The sequence below is a fragment of the Dipodomys spectabilis genome, unplaced genomic scaffold (assembly GCF_019054845.1).
Source record: "Dipodomys spectabilis isolate Male_0828 unplaced genomic scaffold, ASM1905484v1 ptg000215l, whole genome shotgun sequence".
In the NCBI taxonomy this organism is placed as follows: domain Eukaryota; kingdom Metazoa; phylum Chordata; class Mammalia; order Rodentia; family Heteromyidae; genus Dipodomys; species Dipodomys spectabilis.
In genome coordinates this window covers 7,843,586-7,870,561 of record NW_024870892.1, presented here as the reverse complement: position 1 = coordinate 7,870,561, position 26,976 = coordinate 7,843,586, and the positions used below count along the sequence as shown (strand labels likewise).

General features: G+C 50.9%; 1 protein-coding gene across 3 annotated transcripts in view; it reads right to left on the bottom strand.

Annotated features, from left to right (window-relative positions):
* Nucleotides 1-347: 347 nt before the first annotated feature.
* Nucleotides 348-26,976, bottom strand: part of Atp11a (ATPase phospholipid transporting 11A) — a 98,026-nt gene continuing 71,397 nt past the window's right edge. The window contains exons 18-30 of one of the 3 annotated variants that reach the window (XM_042697201.1): nucleotides 22,778-22,959; nucleotides 20,690-20,941; nucleotides 19,541-19,715; nucleotides 17,855-17,957; nucleotides 17,553-17,698; nucleotides 16,993-17,052; nucleotides 16,449-16,576; nucleotides 14,251-14,386; nucleotides 8,047-8,112; nucleotides 7,367-7,470; nucleotides 5,877-6,042; nucleotides 2,629-2,732; nucleotides 1,574-1,661 (exon numbers count right to left, since the gene is read on the bottom strand). In XM_042697201.1, the coding sequence (XP_042553135.1) occupies nucleotides 2,640-2,732; nucleotides 5,877-6,042; nucleotides 7,367-7,470; nucleotides 8,047-8,112; nucleotides 14,251-14,386; nucleotides 16,449-16,576; nucleotides 16,993-17,052; nucleotides 17,553-17,698; nucleotides 17,855-17,957; nucleotides 19,541-19,715; nucleotides 20,690-20,941; nucleotides 22,778-22,959 (1,611 nt within the window). In that variant the 3' untranslated portion in view covers nucleotides 1,574-1,661; nucleotides 2,629-2,639. Of the gene's footprint in view, nucleotides 1,662-2,628; nucleotides 2,733-4,509; nucleotides 4,595-5,876; nucleotides 6,043-7,366; nucleotides 7,471-8,046; nucleotides 8,113-14,250; nucleotides 14,387-16,448; nucleotides 16,577-16,992; nucleotides 17,053-17,552; nucleotides 17,699-17,854; nucleotides 17,958-19,540; nucleotides 19,716-20,689; nucleotides 20,942-22,777; nucleotides 22,960-26,976 lie in introns of all 3 variants that reach the window. The other 2 variants (XM_042697202.1, XM_042697200.1) reach the window with 2 other exon arrangements.

Here is a 26,976-nt window from a genome sequence, read left to right as displayed (position 1 = left end):
AGAAATATAAACAGCTATGAAAATATTTCAGTGCAAAGGCAATTTTAAGATTCCTAAAAAAATACATTACAAATCATTTGTGAACTAAACAGAGACTCTGCACCCCCACCCCGGGTTATCGAGTTCTTAAAAAGGGCTGTAAAAATGCACACACCACCGTTTGTGGGGTCAGCGGGGTCCAGCACAGCACAGAGACCACCGCCAGGTGGGTGGGCGCGGAGGGTGGGCAGGAATGGGGAGCTGCCTCTTCCGACCCCCATCTTTGGTGTGGTGCTTTCTCTCCTGCTGCCCTCCCCTGACCCCTGCTCCTGCTTTAACCCGCCCCCCACCCACCCACCCAGCTCAAACACACGAGTCGCATCTGCAGTCCCAAGTATCAGCTCTCGAGTGGAGATGGAGCCACGATGCCATCACCACCCCTGCCAGCTGCTGCACGGCCAGCTGCAGCTGCCCTGGGCTAAGGCCTTCTAATTCACATCTGAGGCTTGAGCCTCACATTGAAACCTTCTCTAAGTTAAGAACATTAAGGCTAATTGCATATTCTTCTACAAGTAGAAATCATGGTGTTGGAAGTAACAGGAACTCCGCAGTCCAGCAGCATTCTGATTGCCCATTCACCCAAAAAAACCCTGGACGGAATCCTCGGGCACAGGAAGGCTTGCAAGGAGGGAGCGGCGGGTGGCACACTGGCACGCTGGCACGGGAGGTGCTGAGCAGGGCGCTGCTGCCAGGACCAGAGGGCCACATGGGGCTGGGACAGGCTTCGGGGGCCAGGCTCACCCCAGCTGAGGGCAGGTCTTCCCAGGAGCCCAAGCCACTCCTCCATCACCCAGTTTTGCAATCAGGCACACCGAACCTGTCACCCCGGTGAGTAGCAGGTGGCTGCTGCAATGCTTTTGAGGGGCTGGTCTGGCTGTGCGGCCTGTCCCCCCACAAGGTCCTCCTCCAGAGCAGCCAGTGCTGGGGACTGAAGTCCTGGCCTTGAGCTGCTGCTTAGACACAAATTGGACACAGCTGGAGAAATCACTTAGACTTGGATGTGGGCACCACAGGGCTGTGGGTCAAGAGCAGACACCACCAGCCATGCTTGACATGGCCACTTCCCACGGGAGAAGGACAGAGTTCTCAGGAGAATGGCCAGTGTGGAGCAGCAGGACATGATTGCAGGACGGACACGGACCCACAGGGCCACAGACCAGTGGACGGTTCTTCGAGGGACAGCAGACAACGACAGTGACAGGAGGGCAGACACCCAAGCAGGGTCAGCCTTGTGCGGCAGGACACAAGACAGGACCAGGGCAAGGGTCCCTTTTCACAGTCCACAGGATGCAGAGCCACCAGGCCCAGGACACAGACTGCAGTGCTCCACGCCAGCATGCAGTCTGCACCATGCCCCTGGGGTATTCTTAGGGTCCGGGGCCATTGTGTGGGGTCTCCAGGTTGGACCCCCAGCAGCCAAGCCTCACACTGGATCTGCAGTGGGCTGGGAGGCCTGGGAAGGGCGAGAGAGCAGAGTACTCCTCGCTCCTCCAGAATACACAGGTCACGGGCCTAGGGAAAGAGCCACGTGGGGTGACCACGCACCCAGGGTGCTGAGAGCCGGGGCTCTGCAAAGAGGTAAGAGGGGTGAATTCTGAGACATGGTTCTGGAACTGCACGTTCTGCCAAAGAGAACAGAAGACACAGTCAACTGGCAGCTCTTGTGGCTGATCTACCCAACATCAGCGCCCACGGGACCTCTACCTGACAACAGAACCCATGAGATCTCTGCCTGACACCAGAACCCACGGGATCTCTGCCTGACACCAGAACCCACAGGATCTCTACTAGACACAAGAACCCACAGTCTCTGCCTGATACTAGAACCCACAGTCTCTACCCAACACCAGAACCCATGGGATCTCTACCTGACACCAGAACCCACGGGATCTCTACCCAGCAACAGAACCCATGGGATCTCTGCCTAACACCAGAACCCATGGGACCTCTACCCAACACCAGCACCCACGGGACCTCTGCCTGACACCAGAACCCATGGGATCTGTACCTGACACCAACACCCACGTCTCTACCCAACACCAACACCCACGGGACCTCTACCTGACACCAGCACTCCTAGGCCCTCTACCATCTCAGGCCATTTTGGCAGATGGGCAGTGAAGAGGGCTCACCCCCTGTAGCTGTCAGTGCCCAGGGGTGGGCACAAGGCCTTCTTCTTGTAAACACCACCATGTTCAGATAAGGCGGAAAGGCTCTGAACACTCAGACATGGAACACACGTGCTGACCAGCATGCCCTCAGCCTAGTGTTTCCTGACACAGTGGCCTGTGTGGCTTCCTGCAGCAGCCCGCTGTGGTCACAGCAAGCTTGCACAGCGGCAGGAGACTGTGTGCCTGTGTTCCCCACACAATCCCGGGAGAGGTGCCCAGGCTCCCTACGCAAGCAGCTTTCAGCTGTGTCACTTACCTGGGACACAAATTGTGTGCATGGATGTGTATGTGTGTGTTGTGTTTCCATCATGAAGCTCTGTTATAGAAAAGGCACAACACAGCAAAACTTTGGAGGAAAAACGGACAGTCTGAGAGTCACCGCACACTGGCCGTGCACACAGGCAGCGGCCTCAGTTACCTAGTGCTGAGCTACGCGTGCCTCGGCCGCGCTAAGAGGTTCTTCAGAAGTGGCCCGTCGCGGCTCGGCGTGGCATCGACTGGAGATTTGAGCTGTGCACTCCTCTGCAAGGCGAGGAAAGACACTGAGACCTAGGCCTGCGGTGGGCGGGGGCCGGCGTCCGGTGCCTGGGCTGATGCACACCGTGGCCCTGTGGGCACCGGCCTGTACTGTTTCCACACTCCTGCATTGTTTACAGTGCCTGCAAAGTGCTGCCACCAGACATGGCTTCCAAGCTGTTTCTTGGTAAGGACAACAGACTGCTCTCCAAAAGGTGCTCCTCTGAGATACCTGTGCCAGGAGCAGAGCTGGTGGCAGAGCTAAGGAACCACCCAAGGGCAGTAGCTGGAGGCTGCTGGCCCTAACACAACTGTGGATGCAGGGAGCACTTTCAGCCCTGCCCCCTCTGAGCACGTGGTCCACTTTCTGGGCTGAGCCAGGGGCAGTGTCTGTCCATCCTGCCCTACAGGTGGAGTGTCCTGACCCAGACCCATGTCCTAACGGCAGTCAGCTCGGGCCTGGGTGGCACCTGAACACAGGGCTTCCAGCCCTCAAGAACAAGGAGCGAGGGCGCTGGAGGAGCTGAAGAGGTACAGGTTGGAATAGCAGACCCGAAGAGGTACAGGTTGGAATTGCAGAGGCAGGTTTGAACTGGTGAGTGACCAGTGAGGAGAGGGAGCGGGGGAGGAGCGGCAACCTCACAGCAGGTGCTGCAGAAGATGTTGTACGACCCAATGGGAACAGACAGGGAGGGAGGGTGTGCACTGCACTGTGTGTGGACAGTGTACAGACAGCATGCACCCTGCTGTCTGGAAAAATCCACTCCACCAGGGATTGACACCGTTGGTTCCTCCAAAGTTTTGCAGAATGGCTTTATGTGAACAGAGCACTTGTCTGTGATGTGTGCCTGGAACTTGTGCAGCAAGGCCTCTGTGCTCCCATCTGAGGCCGAGGCTTGCCCAGCAGGTGGAGTCTAGCTTCCGTGAATGCATGGAAGGCCCACGCTTAGCTGCTTCCATGTGCTTATCCGTTTCCTAAGCATTTATCAGTGCTCTTAACCATCTCATCCAACAGTAGGCTGAAATTATGTAGTTATATATTTATTCTAAAAATTCAATGGTTTACTTGGCCTTAAAAATACACTATCTTGTTAGTTTAAAAGCTTTAAAAGATGAACTGCCACTGAAAGGGGGAGAAACACCTGTCCTTTGCTCTAGATTGTCCTGCTTCAGGGAGCCATGTCTGCACTGGGGAACGAAAGTTGAGCAGTCACAGCGCCTCTTCCAGACATGGTCAGCCTGTCCTGGCTCAGATGTCCAGAGGGCTGTGGAGGTCACTGAAAGCCCAGGAGAAGCTTTTTCTGAAAATCTTTTAAAAATGGTGGAAAGGGACTCTGGTACGTATGTGCTCACAGTCAGGGGGCCTCAGCCTGCAATGCTCTGTGGGTCTGTGAGCAAACTGCTTCCTCTGGATCTTCCTCATTCCTCAGTTCCCCTGCCCCCCTCAGAAGTGTGGGTGAGCAGCCTTGCTACGGTCCCAGGGACAGGCAGAGAAGGGCTACACTGTGGCTGCTGTGCTCTGGCTGGCAAGGCTGCTTGTGGGCTGTATGGACTGCTCAGGGTGGGCCTAGGCCTGAACTCCGGAGCCCCAGTGGTGCGGGGAGCACTGAGCAGGAGCACTAAGCTTGCTGATGGACACCGGGCTGCTGCCGAAGAGGGTGTAGCCTAGTCAGTGGGTGAGCTGCGTACTGTCTATGTGTCACTGTATGCACTGGTCTCAGCACTAAGTCCCCCTGTGGCCATGGTCATGGTCCCCAGCTTAGGAAAAGGCGGAGAAGGTCACCTGTTGGTCAGAAACTGAGACCACTGGTGGTCTGGGAAAGCATAAAGACGGTGGGCTGCTCAACCGAACGGCACCGGTTCCGGGCCTGTGGGCCGGGGAGCGATTACACAAGTGGTGGTTATTTAGGCAAAGCATGGAGGACAAAGAGGAGGAAAGAGAGAAGAGAGGTGAGTTGGTTATAGGCAAACATTTCCTAGCGCATTCAAGCTGCTGTCCTGCGCACACAGCTTGAGGCACAGGACCCTCCACGATGCCGCCCGCTCCCTCCTGGCTTTATGCCTAGTAGGCTGCCTCTCTCGGCTCAGCAGCAGGCCTGCACTCACTGCAGGGACAACATCCCCATGCCCCTCCTCAGGATGCCCACCCAGCAGCCTCTCACACAGCAGGGTCTGTGGCAGGCCCAGGCAAAACTCTAGACAAATGCCTGCTCTGGCAGGCCTGCTCGACAGCCGTGACATAAAGGGTGGAGAATGGAGCAGGCGGCATGGCTCTCAGCATCTGAGTCAGCAAGGTTCTAGGAATGCCTACAACCCAGTCCCACTTTGGGATCAGCAGTAGGGCAGGACTGCCTATTTTTCACCCTCAATGTGGCCTACTAGCACTACCCAGGGACTGGAGTCCTGATGTCTGCATCTGGTGGCATGGGCTGTGAGCCCCACTATGCCGTGGCTGGGTCAGGCTGGCTCCCACTCACAGGAGTTGCTGTGGCCACTGCCTTCCCCCTTCCATGGGGTTCCATGGAGGTCCCCTGCACCGGCCTCCGTCTCATGGGAGATTAGATAGTCTGATCAGACATTCCTTGAAGGTTGGTCACAGTGGATGTTGCCAACATCCTGGTGAGACGTGGCTTGGTCCACATGGCAAAGGCCCGAGCACACTTAGCTCACATGGGCCAGGGCCAAGTCCTCACCATATCTACTTCACAGCATGGCTGTGTGACAGCTCTTCCTGAGCTCTTGGCCACTTTGGGAGGGTGTAAAACAAGCAGCTGCTCCAAGGCCCAGGGTTCCCTGGTGTTAATGCAAACTGGGTCATATTCACCACCCTTAAAGACAACAGGATTTAATCTTTAAAAGTGATTAATTCAGGTTTTTGTGGATTTATAAAAAATTAATTTTTGTATTAGCCCTTGTTCTCTGATTCTTTTCTTGTATCCCCTGATTAGGTATAAACATCAATTTAAATGTCATTTTTCTTGACTTTCATTAGACTTAATGTTTCAAATCATGCATCATTAGGATTTCATTAGTAGGATGAGAATGATTGGTGTTATAAAACCTAAACCTTCCATGCTCTATCTCAGCTATTACTTCCCTGCTGTAGCCTAGGTACTGAGGTGAGTGGGCCAGAGCAGGCAGGCTACATACCTGGGTTTTCTCAGTTGCTGTGGGCCACAGCTGCCTGCACAGGACCTTCTTCAGCACATCCGGGAGGAGGCTGACAATGATGAGTAGGACGATGGCCAGCCAGGAGGGCCCGCTGGACAGCATGTGTATGAACACATAGTACATCCTTTGGTAGCTAAGGAAAGGCCTGTGAGAAGGAGACGGTGAGGTTAGACCGTGCAGAAGGGACACTGATACGCATCTCTGTCCTTTCCTTTGGAGGTTGCACTGGACGAGCCACCCCACCCAGTCACTATGAATCTGTCAGGCTCCTCCTTGTTAAGAACATGGGGGTCTGATGAGTGGGAAAGGGAGGGAGGATATGCACATCCCAAGAAACAGGGGTCCCTGGGGCCTCGCCCAGGGCAGAGGCTGAGGAAGAAAGCCCCTTAGATTCCCGGCTTCCCAGCCATCAGGACTCGGGTTCTGCGGCTCTGGTCAGGGCTGGGGAACCTCCTAGACCTTCCTCTCAGCCTTCCCCAGGCTCTGGGAGCTTGTGATGTGTCTTTTGAACACAAGAGGGCTCCAGTTGGCCACACTGTGGGGAGGAGGAGAGCATGGGCCACAAAAACATTTCACTGATTCTTGGAGGCAGCTCCTCTCTAGGGGAACACAGATTTACGGTTGGAAGATGACCAGGAAGAGGCTGGGGCCCACCAAGATCCCTAACTAACACGGTGCGGACCCATTCCTGCAGGGCCCTGATCTGCTCAGACTTCTGTCTGCTCCAGGGCCTTTGTATGTGCAGCCACTTTGGGAAAGCGCTCTCCTGCTCTTAGGACCGGGGGCTGCTGTGACCCAGATGCCAGCTTGCTGATTCGCCTACCGTGTGGCAGCTGTTACTGTGGTGTGCAGAGCATGCGGCGTGGAGACCCAGGCCGACAGGGCCTCACTAGAGGAGGCACGCTCAACGGTGGGGACGTCCCTCACTTCACTGCAAACGACAACTCTCTCTGAGGTTGTCTTTGGCCTTCCAGGGCTGCAGCTTGCTGCCTGTGTCCTGTAGCCTACCACAGCCTGTAATGGTGCCTCCCCTTCTGGGAGAGCATGTCTTAGCGGGGAGCATCCCAGGGCTCTGGATTAAATGTGTCCTACAAAGCCCATTTGGACCTGTTACCCAAGTGGCCTTTGGAAGGTGATGCGACTGGGTGAGGCCCTGAGGTGGGGCCCCAGTGGTGTTAGTGGAGCTGGAACACTGCCCCTCATGTGACAGCCTTGGCGTGCCGGGGTAGAGCAAAGGGTCCTCCCCAGGTGCTCCAGGTGCCTGGAGCCTTGCTCTCTGACTTCCAGCCTTCAGAGCTCTGGGATAAAGAAGCTCACATTTATTAGCAACCATTCAGCCACAGGCATCCTGCTGAGCAGCAGGCGCAGACGGCGAGGGCTGGCCAGCAGGCACACCCCCAAGCACTGACCCGGCCCTGCAGGCAAGGTGCTAAGCAGTACTCATCCCCTGACAGCTGCCCGCTTCTTACCAGATGATCCCTCCCCAGAGCAAGGAGAAGACGATGTAGAACAGCAGTGACCCCCAGATGACAAAGTGGTTGATCCAGGTCCAGTAGTGCGTGTCCAGTGCCAGCTGCAGGGAGAAGAAGAGGCTGTTAACGGTGCCCTCTCTGGACATCCACAGAAGAGATTGCACAGCCAGAACCCAAACTTACCAACAACCAGTGTCTACACAGAACTTTCTAGGAAAATGCAGACCAAACCCTGGCTTCCGCTGCAGGCAGCCTCTGGGACCTTGGGGGGCCAGTGTGGCAGGCCAAGCTGCTGTCAATGGCCATGACAATGGTCACACGAACTCAGGAGACCTGCCTGCATCTCTGTCAATTCAGTCTCCTTACAAAGTTCAACTGGACTTCAAATAGGGCTGGTATTTTCAAAATGCGCTCGTCTGTCCATACAAAGTTATACTTCGATCATATTAATGGGGCTACATCTCATTTAAGTAAGTGAATCCTATCACAAAGACTCCTTTCCCTTTCCAAAGGATAGCCTCATCACTTCCTTCACTCCTGAGCCATTCTTCAGGTTTGTGTGTTGCATCACCCAGGTTCCCTGGGGATCCAGGGACCCTGGACAGGGGTGCAAGGGCTCAGGTAGTGGGCACTGCCCCTACCCTACCATGTGGACACCTCTAGGTGCTGCTACTCACCTTTAGAGTAACGGTGAACACCATCACGGTGAACACCAGGGTCCCGAAAGTCCAGTTCCCAAACATCTGTGGGGAAGAGAGTTGGTGAGCTTGTGACCCCACTCTGTCCTCCTGCATACTCGTTCTATACCTCTTGGCTTATGCACACTGGCCCAAAGATTATGGAGATGTGGCTGGGGAAGCCCTAGTCAGCTGAGTGATGCAGACCTACTCCGGGCTGCCCATCAGACCTCCTACCAGCCCCGCTGCTGATCTCAGTATCTGCACAGGGCAAATGGCCTCTGCCACGCACAGAGAGCCCCTCCCAACGGAGTTAGGTAAGTACATGGGACAAACTTGGGCACCTCCTATACCATTTTCTGTCGAAGAGACATTCACCCCATTCCTTGCTCTGTCTGGCTCAAGAACAAGCTCAAGGAAGCATGAGCTGCCCACTGCTGGGGTAACAGCCAGGAATATCCAGACACACGGGAGACAGCATCAAGGTGGGCCCTCCAGGGAAAACAGCAAGACAGAGAAGCAGCAGACAGGTGGGACAGAGTCAGACAGAGACCACCCTTCCAGAGACCACCCTTCCAGAGACCAGCCCCACAGCCAGAGCCACCAACAGCCAGCCAGACCCACGGGGAAGGGAAGACTGCAGGCTGTGGGGCTGCCCTCTCAGGAGTACAGGCAGGAGTCCTGGTGACACGTTTCCTCCTAAATACAGACACTGCAGTTCGAGGCTGCAACCCAGAAGGCTTCCTGGAATGGCTGTTTCCTGTAAGCAGGCACTTACAGCTCGGTCCACAAACTGTAGTTCTGAGAGAGTTCCTAGTGCTTCTTGGTAAAAGAAAATGAGTCCTACTTTACACAGATTTAAAGTGCTAGACACTAATGGCTTCCCTTAGTTACTTTAAATCAAAGAATTATGCTTACAGCGCGCCTCACAACTCAGCACCTGTGTGAGGGGGGAGGGGGGAGGTAACATTGGGGGAGGGATGCCTGCCATGTAAAAGTGTTAGGACTTTACTCAAGGGCTCCAATGAGTTCTGCTCCCTTCGTCCTATGGTGACTTGGAAACTTCCAGCCCACAGTGCTCCTCAGCCAGATGACAGCCCTGGGACGCCCAGCCACGTCTGGAGACATTTCTGATTGTCCCGCTGGCCCCTGTGGACGCTGGGATAGCATGCTGCTGCAGCCAATGGGCTGAGGCCAACATGAGGCCAAGCACACAGGACGCATCCTGGGAGGAAGACACAGACCCAAAGTGCCCAGGACACATCCTGGGAGGAAGACCCGGCCCCAAAGGGCCAGTGTCTATTCAAAAACTCGATGGATACTTGTCACAGTGCTCTCTGGCCAGGCACAGTAGCTCAATCTGCTGTCCAGGCTACTTGGGAAGCTGAGACTGGAACACCATTCTAGCCCATCTCAGAGCAGAGTTCACAGGACTCCATCGCAATACAGAAAAGGCAGTGGCGGGGGGTGGGGTGGAGTGGTGTGCCTGCGTCCTAGCTATGGCAAGACCCCAAAACCATGAAGACTGAAGTTTATGCACTGTTCAGGACAGAGAGCAAGACCTCTCAAAGCCAGTGAGCACAATAAAAGGGCTGGAGACATGGCTCAGTGGTGGAGCACCTGCTTAGCAAGCCTGAGTTCAAATCCTAGTGATCTCCCCTCTGGAGTTCACCTCTGCAGCCAGGAATAAGGGCTATGGGCTTGAGCAACTGGAAGAGAGCTGTCCACACCGTACCCCGCAGGAATCATAGTGAGGGAGGAAACACAGTGGGCTCTAAGGAAACCAGGCAAGAGTACTCTGTGGCCAAGGTGTGCAGGGCTCAAGGGAATGATGTCACACATCTGGGCTGCCCTTTAACCTTCAGTAGTCGCCGCCCCCCCCCCCCCCCCCTTGCCTGTAAGGCAGGAAATAGTCCCTCAGCCTCCTTCCTGCTAAGTCTCCTAACATGTAGTCAACGTCCAACTTAGGGTGCTGTTCAGCCCCAAGTCCAGGAAACATGCACCACCACAGTCCTCTGGGCAGACAGCAATAAGGCATAGCCTCCTCAGTGTAAAAGCCAGAAAGCACAATGGCCTACTCTCCCTGTGTCCATGGTCCTCAGCTGGTGGTACCAGCTCCCTGAGACAGATGGTCTGGAGCTATCTTTTGGGAGCCCCAATTCCTTCAGCTGCCCAGGCCCATGATTCCATCAGGATCTGGGTGAAAAGTGGGAGTAAGTCCCAGGATACTGGTACTCCTTCTCAGGGCTGCCAAAGACATCTTTTCCCACCTCCAAATTATAAGATTTGTGACCTCTTCAGCATTGTCCTACTGAGAAAACACTTTCTGACAACTAACACTTCCACAACATACCTCCACCATGGGTCACTGACTCACACCTCTACAGCACATCTCCACTACGGGTCATTGACTCACACCTCCACAGTACACCACCGCGGGTCATTGACTTACACCTCCACAGCACACCTCTACCATGGGTCACTGACTCATTCCTCCACAGCACACCTCCACCATGGGTCACTGACTCACACCTCCACAGCACACCTCCACCGTGGGTCACTGACTCACACCTCCACAGCACACCTCTACCACGGGTCACTCACACCTCCACCATGGGTCACTGACTCACACCTCCACAGCATACTTCCACTGATTCACACCTCCACAGCATACCTCCACTGACAGTCAATGACTCACACCTCAACTGCCGGTCACTGACTCACACATCCATAGCACACCCCCACTGATGGTGTGGCTGATAGCTGAGCCAGTCATGAAGTTCTGTCCTTGGGTCAGAGTCCTCTACACTTGGCACCAGACTAGCTCCATCACTTTGACCAACCATTCCCTTTGAGGAGAAGCATTTTCATGGGATATTTCTGCTCAAAAAAACCCTGCAACTAAAATCAACTTAATCTCTTTGTGCAGAAATATCTCACAACAGACATGACTGGATCTTCTAGAGGTGACAGTCACAAAACCTTTGCATTGTATGACCCATCAATTGGCTGTGATCACCCAACACTGACAATACCATCTCAGCTACCTTCTGGGTGCCTGGATGCCTGTGCAGGAACAGCTCTGCTCAGCAGGAGCAGTTACTGCCTCTGGGGAGCCAGAATGAGAAATCATCACGGCATTTGATGTCTGGGAAGAAAATGCTCCTAAATAAGATGTCTTTTACAATCATGTTGATAATTCTCTGCTCCCTCAATATCACATGTGCTCTATAAATATTCACTAGTCCTTAAAAATAAGTCATTTTCCCCTAGCACTCACAAGAAGAATGAGGCTTATAAACCGCCTCATCTGTAAAATATAACCTAGATTGGCAGCAAACACTGAGATCACAATCGCCAAGCTGTGACCCCAAGACCAGGTCACCACAGCGAACAGAGATCACAATCACCAAGCTGCGACCTCAGGACTAGGTCACCACAGTGAACACTGAGATCACAATCACCAAGCTGAGACCTCAGGACCAGGTCACCACAGTGAACACTGAGACCACAATTGCCAACCTGTGAGCTCAGGACCAGGTCACGACAGTGAACAAGATCACAATTGCCACGCTGTGACCTCAGGACCAGATCACCACAGTGAATAGAGATCACAATCGCCAAGCTGTGACCTCAGGACTAGATCACCACAGTGAATAGAGATCACAATCACCAAGCTGTGACCTCAGGACTAGATCACCACAGTGAATAGAGATCACAATCACCAAGCTGTGACCCCAGGACCAGGTCACCACAGTGAACTGACAGCACAATTGCCAAGCTGCGACCTCAGGACCCAGGTCACCACAGTGAACACTGAGATCACAATCACCAAGCTGTGACCCCAGGACCAGGTCAACCTGACCTGGTCAATGCTACTGGCTTGAAAAACCTGTCTGAGACACTGTTTTTAGTTTAGTAGTGTAAGTGAACAACCTCACTGCCCTAGACGCACACACTAATCTGTCCAGGAAGTGGGGCCCCAGAAGCCAGGGGCAGAGTGGGCAGCACATATCCAGAGATGGAGGCAGAGGTACCCACTGGCCACTCGCTGCCCACGGAGGGGGCTTGGTAATCCTAATTCCTCCAACGCCTTCCCCTGAATCACTTCTGAAGGCCTATGGATGCTTGGGGCCAGGTTCAGTCCAGCCCCAGGTCTGCTCAGAGCCTGGTACCTCGCAGCATCCTGTCTCCATGCCTGATTCTGGTGCCCTGGGCACTGCCCATGTTCCTGACCCAAGATCCTCAGGAGCACTTATGTAATGAGAGGCCTGTCTTGCACTCTAAGCCTCTACCATCAGGCCAGCATGTATGGAAGAGGGCCACTGAAGTCCTCTATCAGTGGCAGGCTCTGAGGGCTGCTACACTGGCCCCGTGCACTCCTGCCTTGAACTATGTTCTCTTCTCATTTCAAGATCTGACTAATAAGGCTGATGACAGTCATGTAACAGGTAGGGACACAGCAGGGCCACCAAGGTGCATCCTCCCAGGAGGAGACCTGACAGGTGGAGGAGGTGGAGGATGAGTCTTGTGGGCAGGGCACCCTAGAATTCCCCGCGGGGCATACCCACCAGCCAGCTGCAGCCACAGCAAGTGGGAGAGGATGGGAGGGGCATGCTGGGCAGCTCTGGGAAGGCTGGACACTGCACTCTGCTCACCCTTCTGGAACAGGGAGTGGCTACCACTGTCCTTGAGATGCTGGGACCACAGGTACTCAGGGCAGCAAGGACCAGGCAGATGCTGGCACAAATCACGGCCTGAGTTCTGAGCCTGCTTCTCACTATCACCTGACCTTGCAAAAACTTGCTTCTAACCTCCTCAGGCCAGCGAACGCACGCTGACAGGGACTGAACTGAGACAAAACACCATCATGGTGTGGAGTCAGGTCCTCAGGACAGATGTTTAAAATACAGACAAGACACATATCTAAAGCCTGAGCATAGACAAATCTGTGAGAACCCACAGTAGCTCTATCTACACATAAAGTCTGGCAGCACTCAGAAGCTGGCTGATTAAAGTAAGCTGAGACAAAGGATCAATGAGAGAAAAACATCACATTTTTAGAGAAGTGAGGTTTCAAATTATCAGAACTGATTTAGCCAAAGTGAATTAAGTAATAATGAAAGATAACAGCACCATTTTGTAATGAGCAAAGAGAAACAAGGGGTAAACACACAGCCAGGACATGCACCCAGTTTCAGGTTTCACTGCAATAGTCTAGGGGATGGACACAGGGCAGACAACAGTGGGGAGGGGAGCGGTAACAGGGTTAAACAAGAAATGTAAAGCATTTCTGTTTCATTTGCTGCCCTGAAGTGGTGGCTGAGAGGGATTTTTTCTGATGCTCAAGCAGTATCTGTCTGAACATCCAGCCTGGTACCTTGGGGACATTGTAAGGACTGCCTGACGCCTCTCGGCCACCCTGGCCAGTGAAGGCAGCCACCAGAGCAGGGTCCCCAACAAGCCACCTATACCCTCATTTACAGTGGCATATGGAGGCCATTGAACACAGCCAGTTTCCACTGCAGCCCCAACACAGATCCAGGAGAGGACCCACCTGGGAGGCGGTCAGAACGCGTGTGCGCAGCTCTGACGCCAGGGGAGGTAGGAGCGGCTAACAGCATCTCTACCGACAAAACACACAGAAGGAGTCACATTTGAAAATATTTTCGAGAAATATTTTATTTGTAAGGCACTCCAAAAAACACAGAGAGGACAAACCCAGATTGTCTTACCATGTGTGTGTTGGTGGTCATTATCTGAGGGTGGAAGTGAGGCAAGTGGCAAAGAGAAAAAAGCGAGATACGCATAAAACAAACCCCAGAAAGTACGCAAACAACTAGCGCTGAACGTCCACTAGAAAACTACAGATTTACTCATTGCAAAGGAAGCACACAGAAGCAGTCCCAGGAGAGACCGCACCAACTCCCACAGGGAAGAGCCAGGCCTGAATGGAATTGTCACTAGCTAAGGGTGGAAGGTGAAGTTACAAATCAGCCGGGCAAACCCAAGGAATAAATCCACAGCTGTCAGCGGCTGCCTGCGGAATGGCACAGCCGCCACACTGATGTAACATGTCCTGCCACACACAGGGGCCCACCACCTAACCCCAGGCTGAGCTGTGCTGCTGTTCTCACAAAATGACCACACAGGTGGGGTTTATGACTAAGCAGGAAAGCCAACAAGATCAAGCTCAGTACTGACCTGTCCGTTGCTGGTCACTGGAGTGTTTTCAAACATGAAATAAGCACCAAAGAAAAATACCAATGCATCAAATACTCCTAGGAATGTCCAGTAAATGAACACCCGCCAGCGGAGCAGTGCGTTCTTGGCGATGTCTCTGTATAAGGAAAGAGATGGAAAATATTAATGACACTGTGACATTGCACAGACCTGCCCATGCGTGCCACTTCTACCTCTGCAGCAACCACTCCTGCATGGCAGCACACGTGTCTGATGCCAAATTTTCCCATCAATACTAAACTGTAATGTCATTACAAGATGTGCACAGCCTGTCTTCTGAAGGTAACTAACACACATGTGATGTCAGAGAACCTGGGCCTACTGTGCACCCCACCAGGTCTCAGCTACGGTGTCACCTTGGATTCATGTCTCAAGCAATGGGCAGCTTCTAGATCCTTAAATGTCAAGGATGCTTATGTGGCCAAGTGCTCTAACAGAGGCAGAGAGGCTAAGGGTGGAGTGGCTCCGGGACCAATATAGGTGGAGATTGAGAACTAACTTTGCACATGCTCACTTGCACATATAGCTGTACAGGTGACCCTGGGAAGTCAGGAGGTGGTGAAAGATGAACCTGACATTGGCTGGCTGTGGCAGCCTCTGACCTGAACCACAGGGGGAAACTAGAAAAAAGCATAGGCACTTCCCTGTAGTACTTATTTCTTACAGCTACATGTGTGTCTAAATGGTCTAAAAACTAGAGCTTAATTTAAAAGGCTGCTACAAGCCAGGTGCTGGAGACACACACACAAAGTCCTAGCTACTCTGAAGTCTGGGATCAGAGGTTCAAGGAAATCCATTTCTAGTCAAACAACCAAAGTGGTGGCAGGAGGAGAGGCTCCAGTGGCAAGAGTACTGCCCTCTGTGAGCAAGCCAAGAAAGTGTACAAGGCCCTGAGTTCAAGCTGCAGTACACACACACACACACACACACACACACACACACACACACACACACACACACACACACACACACACACACACATGCACGAGGATACTGAAGCTGCCAAAGATCCTGGAGCAGTTGTGAATCTTTTCCTGATTACTTAGAACAAAAACAATAAAACTCAGGAGTAAAGAGCACACATATGGGACCAGTGAGCCCTTCTGAACTGGACCAACCACAGGGCAGTGTGGGCCATGAGCCTCCGGGCTTTAGGAGGGTCAGTGCAGTCCTGTGGCTGCTCTCCAACTCGCTAGCAGCAAAGCGAGGAAAGAACAGAACAATCCACATTCACCTGTGCTGCAAGGTCTTGTGCCTCCTGTGCGAAGGCCTCCATGAGAAGACCTTCTGTGTGAAGTCCTCTTTTGTGTGCCTCCTGTGTGAAGACCTCCTGTGTGAAGACTTCCTGTGTGTGCCTCCTATGTGAAAACCTCCTGTGTGAAAGCCTCCTGTGTGAAAGCCTCCTGTGTGTGAAAGCCTCCTGTGTGTGAAGGCCTCCTGTGTGAAGGCCTCCTGTGTGAAGGCCTTGTGAAAGCCTCTTATGTGTGCCTCCTGTGTGAAGGCCTCTTATGTGTGCCTCCTGTGTGAAGGCCTCTTATGTGTGCCTCCTGTGTAAAGGCCTCTTTTGTGTGCTTCCTGTGTGAAGACTTCCTGTGTGAAGGCCTCCTGTGTGAAGGCCTCTTATGTGTGCCTCCTGTGTGAAGACTTCCTGTGTGTGCTTCCTGTGTGAAGGCCTCCTGTGTGAAGGCCTCTTATGTTTGCCTCCAGTGTGAAGGCCTCCTGGGTGAAGACCTCCTGTGTGAAGACTTCCTGTGTGTACCTCCTGTGTGAAGGACTCCTGTGTGTGCCTCCTGTGTGAAGGCCTCTTTTGTGTGCGCCTCCTGTGTGAAGGACTCCTGTGTGAAGGACTCCTGTGTGTGCCTCCTGTGTGAAGGCCTCTTTTGTGTGTGCCTCCTGTGTGAAAACCCCTGTGTGAAGGCCTCCTATGTGCCTCCTGTGTGTGTCTCCTGTGTGTGTGTCTCCTGTGTGTGTGTCTCCTGTGTGTATGTCTCCTGTGTGAAGACCTCCCTTCTGTGTGAAGACTGCCTGTAGAAATGAGCCTTATGAGCTGGTTCTGGGTGTTTCTGGCTTTTTAACATCTGCCAGGCAACTCCTGGGAGAAATCAGCCCTGCCTACTCACAAGGTCTGTGCTATGTGTGCAGAGGGGCTGGGTGCACACCTGTACAGGGTTGGGTCTCTCTTCAGCACATCCATGCTGACATGTTGCTCCATCAGGCTGTACAGAAGAATGGGCAGGGAAGTGAAGCTGATATTGTAGAGAGTCAGATACGCAGTATCGTACAAAGTCTGCAGGAAGGAAAAGTCAGCTGAACAGCACCCCAGGCACTTTCACAGTTGTGTTGGCTCACTATGATGGTATTTTCTAATTTACAAAGCAGCACAAGCAGTGCAAAATACTTGTCAAGAGCCGTTCTTTCCACAGAAACAGAAAGCCCAGGGCAATTGTGAAAGCTCCACCCACCCTATCCACCAGGCAGGGCTAAACAACAGCTCTACTGTTGCAAACCTGCTCAGAGTCTCAAAAGCCTGTAACTGTGATCACCACCTCCAGCTTGGGTCTGCTGGCCCAGCTGCTGGGGGTGGGGGGGACCCTGGGGGCCTCACATCCACATTTCTGCCCCCCTCCTTCATTCACATATCCCAAGTCCTCGCTCCCCAGGATCAGGATCAGGCAAACTTCCCACTTAGGACATAGGACTCACCTGCTGTGAGAATCCACAGAAGAACTGGTATAAAAACTGAGGGAAAATGAAGCAGACATTCTGAAAGGCAAGCCACCAGTGTTAGTGGGTGCAGGCGAGGGGCCAGGCCAGGCCCGCCCAGGGCTCCCAGCGTGGTAGGCGCAGCCTGCTGCCCACACAGGGGCTCCAGGAGTGGACCTTACAAAACAACACAATAGGCTTCGGTATTTCTAATTACAATGACGACTAAAATGTGTGTGCAACTACTCTGACTGTTATGCTATCCTGAGCAGAAACAACATGAAGAGTTAGCTAATGGAGCCAAGACAGTGGCAGCAAAGACACTGCCTGCCTAGTGGGGGAAACAGAGGACTATCACCCAACATCCCACAACTGATGCTTCCTGTTTCTTAAGGAGCTAGAAGCTCCATGCATGGAGCCTGATGTGTCATGCGGCAGAGGGGCCAAGGTGCCCTGACAGTCACTTTTATTTTTAGGTGAAGGACCATGGTAGTGATGGCCTGCCTTGACAGAGACCACTGCTACATGCCACTGGATGAGCAGAAAAGGCATCGTCCTACCTTATAAAAGAAGTACTGCACAAGCTCAGATATCCTAATGTAATAGAAATGCCCGTGAACAAGGAGCATCTTCTTCAAGTGTTTGAACTTCGGTATTGCATAGTCGCTGTTCCTTGCCGCCTGCCGGCCCTCCTTGCCAATGACGCCTGGGAGGGAGGAAGGGCAGGCTGGTGAGCCGAGCCCATGGAGGCGGAGGGCCGCACCCACGGTGTCCCCACCACCCATGCGCTAACCACAGGCGGCTGCCCAGAGGCTCTCCGTGCACCACTGCAACGGACCCCTATTCGACAGCAACAGCATACCTATACCCACGTGGGCCTCCAGGATCATGCTGACGTCGTTTGCTCCATCACCAATGGCTAATGTGATAGGGTGCTCTTTTGAAAATTTGATTAACTTAACAATCTGGAAAGTAAATAAATGTAGAAATTTTGTCAATTTCATTAAAAAAAAAAAACAAAAACCAGTTAATTACTAGTAGGCAAAGCTAATATGCAAAGTTAGTCTACAAAGAGGAAAAAGTTGTTTGAAAAGAGCTAATTTAGGACACTCAATTTTTCCATAGAGGACAAAATCCTGTTCATAGTGAAAGCAAGATGAAGCCCAGTAGGGTTACTAAGAGTGGACTACAGTGCCCTGACTGGAGGGCTGTGTAGAGCTGTCCTCACACTTCCGAATCCAAGTAAGCCCGGCACAAACCGACTTTGCGTTCTGTGACATGGTACTGTGATGCAGTCCCAAGGGATGTAGTATCAAGTAAAAAAAAGAGTTTAAGTGATCCTGATACGATTTTAACTTTCAATCTGTCAGGTGTAAAAAAATCAAATCTAGCGACTTAACGCAATGAATAATTTCTAAGTGTTTGGTCAATTTCTCTGTTTCCCCATCTGCGTGCCTTGCCCATGTATCCATGTGCAACTGTGTGGAGCCCAAGGCCTGAGAGATGGGAGTGTGGTCAGCTTCTGGGTTCAACGTGAGAGGCTGAAGCACACGTTTGCTCCCATTAAACCTTTCAGCACCACTTGAACAAACAAGCTAACTTCTGGAAATGGTTGTAGGTTCTGTAGAGAACTTGGAGTGGGAATAGAGCCCCTCAACTCCCAGCTATTTCAGCTTATCTTCTGTGAGAGTCCCATGGGGATGCTGATAGGTTAGTGGAGCAGGTGACCGAGGGGCCTCCTGAGACCCGTTTCTCAGTCTGTGTAGTCTCATTCTCCAGGCTAAGCAGGTATGAGTTCCTTTCATGAACAATGCAAGGTGAACCAGTGCACTGCACCTAAAATGTGGCATCCTGAAACCAGACCATCCACTTCAAGGCACCGGAGCAACCCAGCCCTATCATGTGTGTTCCATGATGCATTAGAAAGCATTTAAGAAATGTTTCAGGTACGTTTTCCACAAGAATGGGGAGTGCAGAGGCATAATTTGGAGTCCAACAGACAAGTCCTGCACACTTTTGGACGAGATAGCCCAGCTTGTAAAATGAGGCTAACCTCATCTTCTAACATTCTGAAGGCAGACGCACTGCTGCCTATGGGTGACACAGGTCAGTCAGCCATCGTCTCCCCACCGGGAGACCCTTGTGGGTCGATATTTGTGAGCCCCACATGGTGTCTCTCTCCAGGGTCCACCGGACTCACTGCTTCTCGAGAGATTTAAAATTCAGTTTTGGGGGCTGGAAAGATGGCTCAGTGGTATAGTAATTGCCTCTCATGTATGAGGTCCTGGGTTCCATTCCTCAGCATCACATAAACAGAAAAAGTAGGAAGTGGCACTGTGGCTCAAGTGGTAGAAAGCTAGCCTTGAGCTGAAGAGCTGAGGGATAGCACCCACGCCCAGAGTTCAGTCCCCACAACTGACCAAAAACAAAACAAAAAAAAATGTCTAGCGTTTAAATTCAGTTTTTACATAGCATTTTTGCCTCACGTTCTCGAAGTTGTTCTAGGGTCTCCCACCCTCCACGGCAGAGGAACAGAAAGGGCTGTGACCTGGGCCTTCTGCAGAGGCGCCATGCGGCAGCACAGCACAGCGCTGCAGTTCCGGCAGATCTCCAGGAAGAGCTCGCGGTAGTTGCTGGAACTCCCATCTTCTCGTGGCTTCATTATTAAGGACAGTGCGGCTCCATCGATGATTAAACCGTAGTCATGCATGTCTGTTGAAAGTCTGTGAGATCATAGAAACAGAAAGATCAGCCACTAAGCCTACACATTCGAGAACACTACACTCTGGGGGATCTACAGATGCTCACAGATCTCTGGAACCAAGAAGCTCTTCATTTTATTTAGACAACCTAGCATGGTGGACACTTCGGCCTGCCTGGAGCCCGCTTCATGGCATTCTTACTGAACTCTGAGGAAACCACGCAGCTTCCCATGTATTCGTCCTGGAACTCCAGGAATCTTGGACTCACATGGGAGTATTCATGTGGCCTTTAGAGAAGTCAGTCTGTATTGTGGTCTCCCATGCTAGCCTTAGTCTGTCTACATAACTATCTCCTCAGGTTTTTGTCCAGATGACCTCAGCTATTAGAACGTGGTCAAAATTTCCTCTGTGCTAGGCTTAAAAAAAAAAACAAACCCAAAACAAACTCTAATCCCTAAAAGGAATTCTGCTGATGGGTTACATGGCAATATCTTTTTGCTATTTGAGGGTAATTTAAGATGTGTATGATTAGAAAGATGATTTGCCTTTACTGACATTAATGAGATCTAAAACCATCCAGATAAGACCTAATCTCAGAGGATGCATCAGACATAGTCCAGGGCAGCGGTTACAAGGCATGTCTGCCTAAGTGCTGGATGTTCTTGGAAAGAAACAACTCGGGGGCATCCTGCTGTGTCTCAGACAGGCACCCTGAATTATTAATACTGCCTGGTCCTCTGGGAGGATGAAGGGATCTGTAACACAGCCCTGCGTCTTAGGAGTTGATGGGAATGATCCCAATCAATATATTTCACCATTCCTTTCTGCACCCTTCCCTAGCAGTTTGAACTGTACACATGCACACATGTGCAAGAAGATGGGTCTAGCAACTGTACAGAGATGAGCATTTACATGAACTATCATCAGTACAGAGAAAGTGAGCTTCTTGTGGGTAATGAGGATCTGGCTGGAAAGAGGAGGCCCCTGCCGCTTACCCCGAGAAGGTGTCTCGGGTCAGGCTCCCACTGCAGCGCAGCACTGTCTTGCTCAGCTCAAACAGCACGTCGTGCAGGCTTTGCTCCTCCATCCTCTTGGTGGTCAGCTCCAGGAGCTGTGTGCCTCTCCGGAACAGCTTGCAGGCATAGCAGGTGGCCGCGGCGGTCTCCATCTTGTCCCCAGTGAGCACCCAGACCTTGATGCCAGCCTTCTGCAGAGCCTCGATGGTATCTGCAGCCTTCTCCTGGAGCCTGTCAGAGTGGGTGGACATGGGAATCAGGACTGAAAAAGACCACCAGAGTTTCAGAAACATGGAGCCGACCAAACAGTGTGGCTCTCAGGACAACAGTAACTTGGCAAATGGCATGAGCCAGTGAGGCACTGCTCACGGTCCCTGTGCAAAGGACAGGCGAGACCCCGAGCCCACTCTCACAAATGCACATGTCACCAGCCCCACAAACAGAAGGCATCTAGAACAAGAAGGCTGTTTTCCAGGCTCTCCACCGCGGTTTTCTGTCTGGCTGAATCTCACCATTTATGCCCATTTGCACTGAGCTAGGAGTTCCTTCCAGAGCCTAAGTCAACACAAGTCTTTTTTTGTTGTTGTTGTTGGTCATGGGGCTTGAACTATGGGCCTGAGTGCTGTACCTCAGCTCTTCAGCTCAAGGCTAGCTCTCTACCACTTGAGCCACAGTGCCACTTCTGGCCTTTTCTGTTTACGTGGTGCTGAGGAATTGAACCCAGGGCTTCATGCATGCGAGACAAGCACTCTCCCACTGAGCCACCTTCCCAGGCCCAACACAAAAGTCATGAGGGGAACAGCATCAGTGTGAGAGGTGGCCAGCAGTATCCATGATAAATGTTGCTTATTAAACTGGAGCCCAGGGGCCTCTAGATAACACCAGATCCTGATAGTGTGACTAGTGGTCGTACGGTTGGCTTATGTGTGTCACAGGTTTAGCACAGATAGATGTGTGTGTCACAAGTTTAGCATACGCAGAGACCATGTGAAGCCCAGTGTGCAGGACCTTTCCCCAGCATAACTCTGCAGCATCAGACTTCACCACCATCAGTTACGCAGGGAGAGCCAAGGCCACTGAGGCTCACAGATGTGTGGAGGACAGGCACCGGCTAGCCACCATGGGCGCTGAAACCCTCTAGATTCAGTCTCACTTTTCAGAAACATGGGACACATCCTTGTTCCTACGAGTGCTCAATGAAAGATGCAGAGGAAAGGAAGGATTCTCAGAGATTCTGGAAAGGATTTCTTAAATCAAAGGGCAAAGACCATACAACCACAGATTCTGGAGATGAGGAAAAATAGCTTGGTCTTTTATGGTTTTTGTTGGTGGTGGTGATGGTGGTCGTAAAGCTTCAACTCAGGCCTAGGCACTATCCCTGAACTTCTTTGCTCAAGGCGAGTGCTCTACCACTTTGAGCAACAGTGCCACTTCCAGTTTTCTGGTGATTAATTGGAGATGAGTTTCATGGATTTTCCTGCCTAAGCTGGCTTCCAACTGTGATCCTCAGATCTCAGCCTCCTGAGTAGCTAGGATTACAGGTGTGAGCCACCAGCATCTGGCGGTCTTTATAATTTTTGAAAAGGCATCTAGGCCTGCAACAGTTTGCAAAGCCTGGTGATCAGACATTATCATGCCACAACCTCTTTCCCCTGGCTGTTAACTCTCATGCACCGAGTCCCAATTATGGATTCAGACATGACCTACCTCAGCTGCTTCCAGAGCCCCTGCACACTGCACAGACGCTCTCTTGCTAGAGTAGCCCCTGCTTCCTGAACCACTGTCCCCTGGGTAACTGTCCTAGTAAGGAGCCCTGTCTTCCCAACAAGCAGTGAAGGAGGGTGTCTGGGGCAGGACTCACGCAGTCTGCATAGCAGGTACAAGGCCCTGAGTTGGAATTTCAGACTGCCAAAAAAACCCAAGAAAAATAACCTCCCAAACCCTGAGTGGGAGCCTCGTCCCTAGTGCCAGGCTAGGGACAAGACAGCCTCACTCTCTTAAAACCTGAGCCGGCCTAGTGTGTGTTGAGTGCCCTCCCTCCCCACCCCTACAGCGTGCTGCATTTACCGGTCCTCAACAGCTGTAGCACCAAGCAGAACAAGGTCTTTCTCGATCTGCTCGTAGGCTTCTGCCAGCTTTTTCTCTCGGTCTTGAAGGGCCACCTTGGCAGCCTGCAGCAGTGCGCAGGCACCTTCATACTCCTCTGGAGCGAGCTGTTTGTAGGCCACACACAGGGTTCGGAGCCCCTCCTATAGGACACAAAGCAGTGTTTCAAGGAGAATCCAGCGTTGCCTGCCGAACGCCATTTCCAGACTTCTGCAAAGCCCCTCTAACCAGATGACAAGACGGGGAATCACAACCCAGCCAGCCCTGAGAAGAGTCAGCTACAAATAAATTATTTATATTTACATTAAAAATGAATCATCAATATGGATTATGAGTCTTCCAAACTAAAAAGGTGGAGGTAATAACTTAAGTCAGGCCATGATACAAAAAGATATTTTGCATCTTTATTTTGCCAAATGCAACATTCAGTTTAAACCTTATTTAGGATTATACATATACATATACATACATACATACACACACACACACACACACACACACACACACACACACACACACACACACATATACTGATTATTACAAAAGCTCTGAATTACCTTAACTAATTGACTATGAGGCCTATATTGGACTTGAGCTCAAAAGCCTCCCATCTCAGCCTCCTGAGTGCTGGATTACAGACATACTATACTGTGTCTGGCAATTTTAGTGGGATATTTAAATCTGCAATGCTGTGGTCAATGTTATTTGGTATTTGTAAATTAAGCACACTGTGTGTGGGGGGAACATGTGGAGTGGTTTTATCTTATTTAGTGCTCACTGAAGGAAGATGATAAAGTCTTTTGTTCACATTACTGGGTATACAGAAAACGAAAACCAGAATTTAAGGATAACAGGTCCTGTGATGTGATCCTAATCCTGGATGTCTCTATCTGTGGAGAACACACAGTACCAGACAACAAGGAAGGCTGAGCCAGGTGCTGAGACGGAAGGCCCTCGTGCAGGCCCTGGCACTCCAGGCCGCTGCAAAGGAGTGGCCGTTGCTCTCCCGGACCCTACCTTTTCCCCATGCCTCCCCTCATGACAGTGAGAGAACCATAATCCTCCAACAGAAGCCTTCTGAATTCTGAGAAAATGTTTAAGGTTTTTAAAAAGACTTCCCACTATATGCCAAAACATCTCACAATTGAGGACTACTTCCCACTGCTTGCGCCGCTCAGACATCCAAGCTTGTCCACTGCTGGGTTAATGGCCCTTGAGAGCCAGAAAAAAACAGAATTCTTGGAAGCAAGGCAGATGCCTTTTTCCCAGCCAGAAAAACTACATGACAAAGACAATAATCCAGAGTTGCCCCCAGAAGGTGGAGTGCAAGGTAAGCAGAGGCTTTCAGAAATAAATAGGTGTTTGTTTTTAAAAGCAGACTAGGAACTTCTCTTATAGGTTCAGGGGCAAAAGTGCTTTCCCCATTCCTCCTGCTCAGCACTGCTGGAGTCCTGCCTATCGCACACCAAGCACCCCGATGTGAGCAACACAAGCCAGATAAGCAGGCAACAGGAATCTTCAGAACAGTATCTGTACCTGTCCACGGTCCCCTCAGAATATGGATGCAGAAATCTTCCACAGTGCCAGAAAACCCAACACAACAGGACTATACACTGAGGCCAAGTGGAATTCACACATGAAATCACCCAAGACAATATGAGACATTAACAGGATGAAAGAAAAAAATGATATTATGTGAACTGGAGAAAAAACACTTGAAAAAAAATTAAGAGCCATTTCACGAGCATCCACTCAATAAGTGCAGATTAGAAGGTACTCATTCAATGTGAGAAAAACCGCATCTGAACAATCAACAGCTAACCTCACCCTCAATGGTGAAAGGCAGAGCTTTTCTTCAAGAAAAGAACAAGACAAAGACTTGCCTGCTTGGTAAATATACCCAGATTAGAAATAAAGCCTTGCAAAAGACCATTTGCAGACGAAACCATGAAGGATGACCATCTTGCCACACGAATGGTTAGAACTCATCAGTGAGTCCAGCAAGGGCACACCCAACCAGAGCAGTGCACCAAGGCCGGATGCGTTTTCATACACCCCCAAGTCACAACTAGAAGAGGAAATTAACAGGATCGTTCCATGCACAAAAGCACCAAAAGAGAAAAATACTTGGGAGTAGGTGTAATCATGGAAAATAATCCTAGACTAAAAACACAGAACAGAAGCCTCCAGTAAAGGAAAGAAATCATGTTTGTGAATTAGAAGACTTCAAATTGATTTCAGATCACACTACTACTCAAGAAAACTACAGATTCAATGTCATCCCTATCAAAACCCTTAACAAAACCCTACTTGTATTTCTGCAGAATGGAAAAACCCAGGCAGAGATCAACGCTGAATAATAGGGCACTCACAATGACCACATAGTTCTGCAAAAGAAGACAGTCAGACAACACTCCTATTCTGGCTTCAGAACTTACTAGAAAGAGACAATAAACATTGACAGTGGAGAAGAGTGGGCAGAATTGAGAGCCAAAAATAAGTCACTGACATATGCACCCTTCAATGTGGGTGCAACCACTCAGTCTCCTTGATAAATGGTGGGAAGACATTCACGCATGAAGGAATTAATTAAGCCCTTACCTAACGTCATATGAAACTGTCTCAAATGGATCAAAGTCCTAAATTTAAGAGCTAAAGCCATGAAACTTGTAGGAAAAAAACACAGGGGCAATCTTCAGGTAACTGGATTTGAAGGATGCAATGGTCTTTTCTGTACTATCTTTGCAACTAGCTTTACTTCCATCATCTGTAATAATGTAAAAAAAAAAAAAAATCCACTGTTATTATCCAGGTAGGGCCTGTGAGTGCCTTGGCTCGGTGTCTGGAATGGTCTGGTGCTCATGGAAGGGGACTCCAGTGCAGAGACGAGTTCTCTGTGGTGTGGGAGGGGCCTGAGAGTCAGGACAAGCCTCAGAACAGAGCTCCAGGCAGCAAGAGATGCCCGAGTGTCCGGCAGAGAACAGAAGACCATGCACAGGTGAGCAAATGCACAGAGGCCAGGCATGAGTCATCAAAAGGAGCAGAGGAGAAAGCCTGCTAGCACTCTACCACTAGTGCCAAAGCTCCATTTTCAGCTCTTAGCTAGTTAACTGGAGATAAGAGTCTGTGGCCTCTCCTGCCTGGGCTGGCCTCAAACTATGATCCCCGTATCTGAGCCTCCTGAGTATCTATGATTATAGGCGTGAAGCCACTGGCACCCAGCTAAAATTTCCAATCTTGATGAAGACTTACATGTCTAAGATGCTGAAAAGCCAACACCCTTATGATACCAAGGCATATCATGAAGAAAAGCTCAAAGCACAAAGAAAAAGAAGATATACTGCATACAGAGGAACAAGAACAATTATGACGTGGGTTTCTCAAGAGAAAAATCCACGCTCTTTCAAGCCGAAAATGTACACCAAACAACTCACAGTAGTTTCACTCAACCTCAGGGTGGAAAAAAAATCCCATGTCCACCAATGAGTAAATGAATAAACATGTTGTGATCCATTCACACAATACGCAATGGACTGCATTACTCAGCAAAAATAGGAGTGAACAACTGGTACCCACACCTGTAATGAATCTCAAAATACTTATGTACAATGAAAGCCAGATAAATTAGTATGTGTTTCCTGACTGTACCAATAGAAACTCTAGAGGACAACAGTTGAAGCAGGGATCCAGACAGGGCATGCAACGAGTGGGTAATTTAGGGCCATCGCTTTTCTGACTGAAAACTTGTCACTTTTACATTCTCATTATGCATGCATGTATCACTCTCGTATGTGTCAACCAGACCTCTGTAAATGTTTTTCTGAAAAAGCAGATGGACTTCAATTCATAATTAATACAATGCAGGCTTCCACCCTTTCAAGGAAAAATATTTCTCTCCTAGCTAAGGGAGAATCCTGAAGAACACACGGAAGTGTGAGCAGCGTCAGTCTGCCCCAGTGTCTGTCGGAGTGATCCTGAAGGAGCAGATCCTCCATCTGAGACTTCACTTAACAGCGAGACTTCAAGAACAGTGCCTTGGAAAATTCCATGAAGCCCAACTTACTCTGCTCAAAGCTGTTCAAGAATGTTCATTTGAGGTCAGGTAAAAGGCGCAGAATAGAAAGAACATTTACATTAGCTTGGGGCTCTGGGGGTAGTGT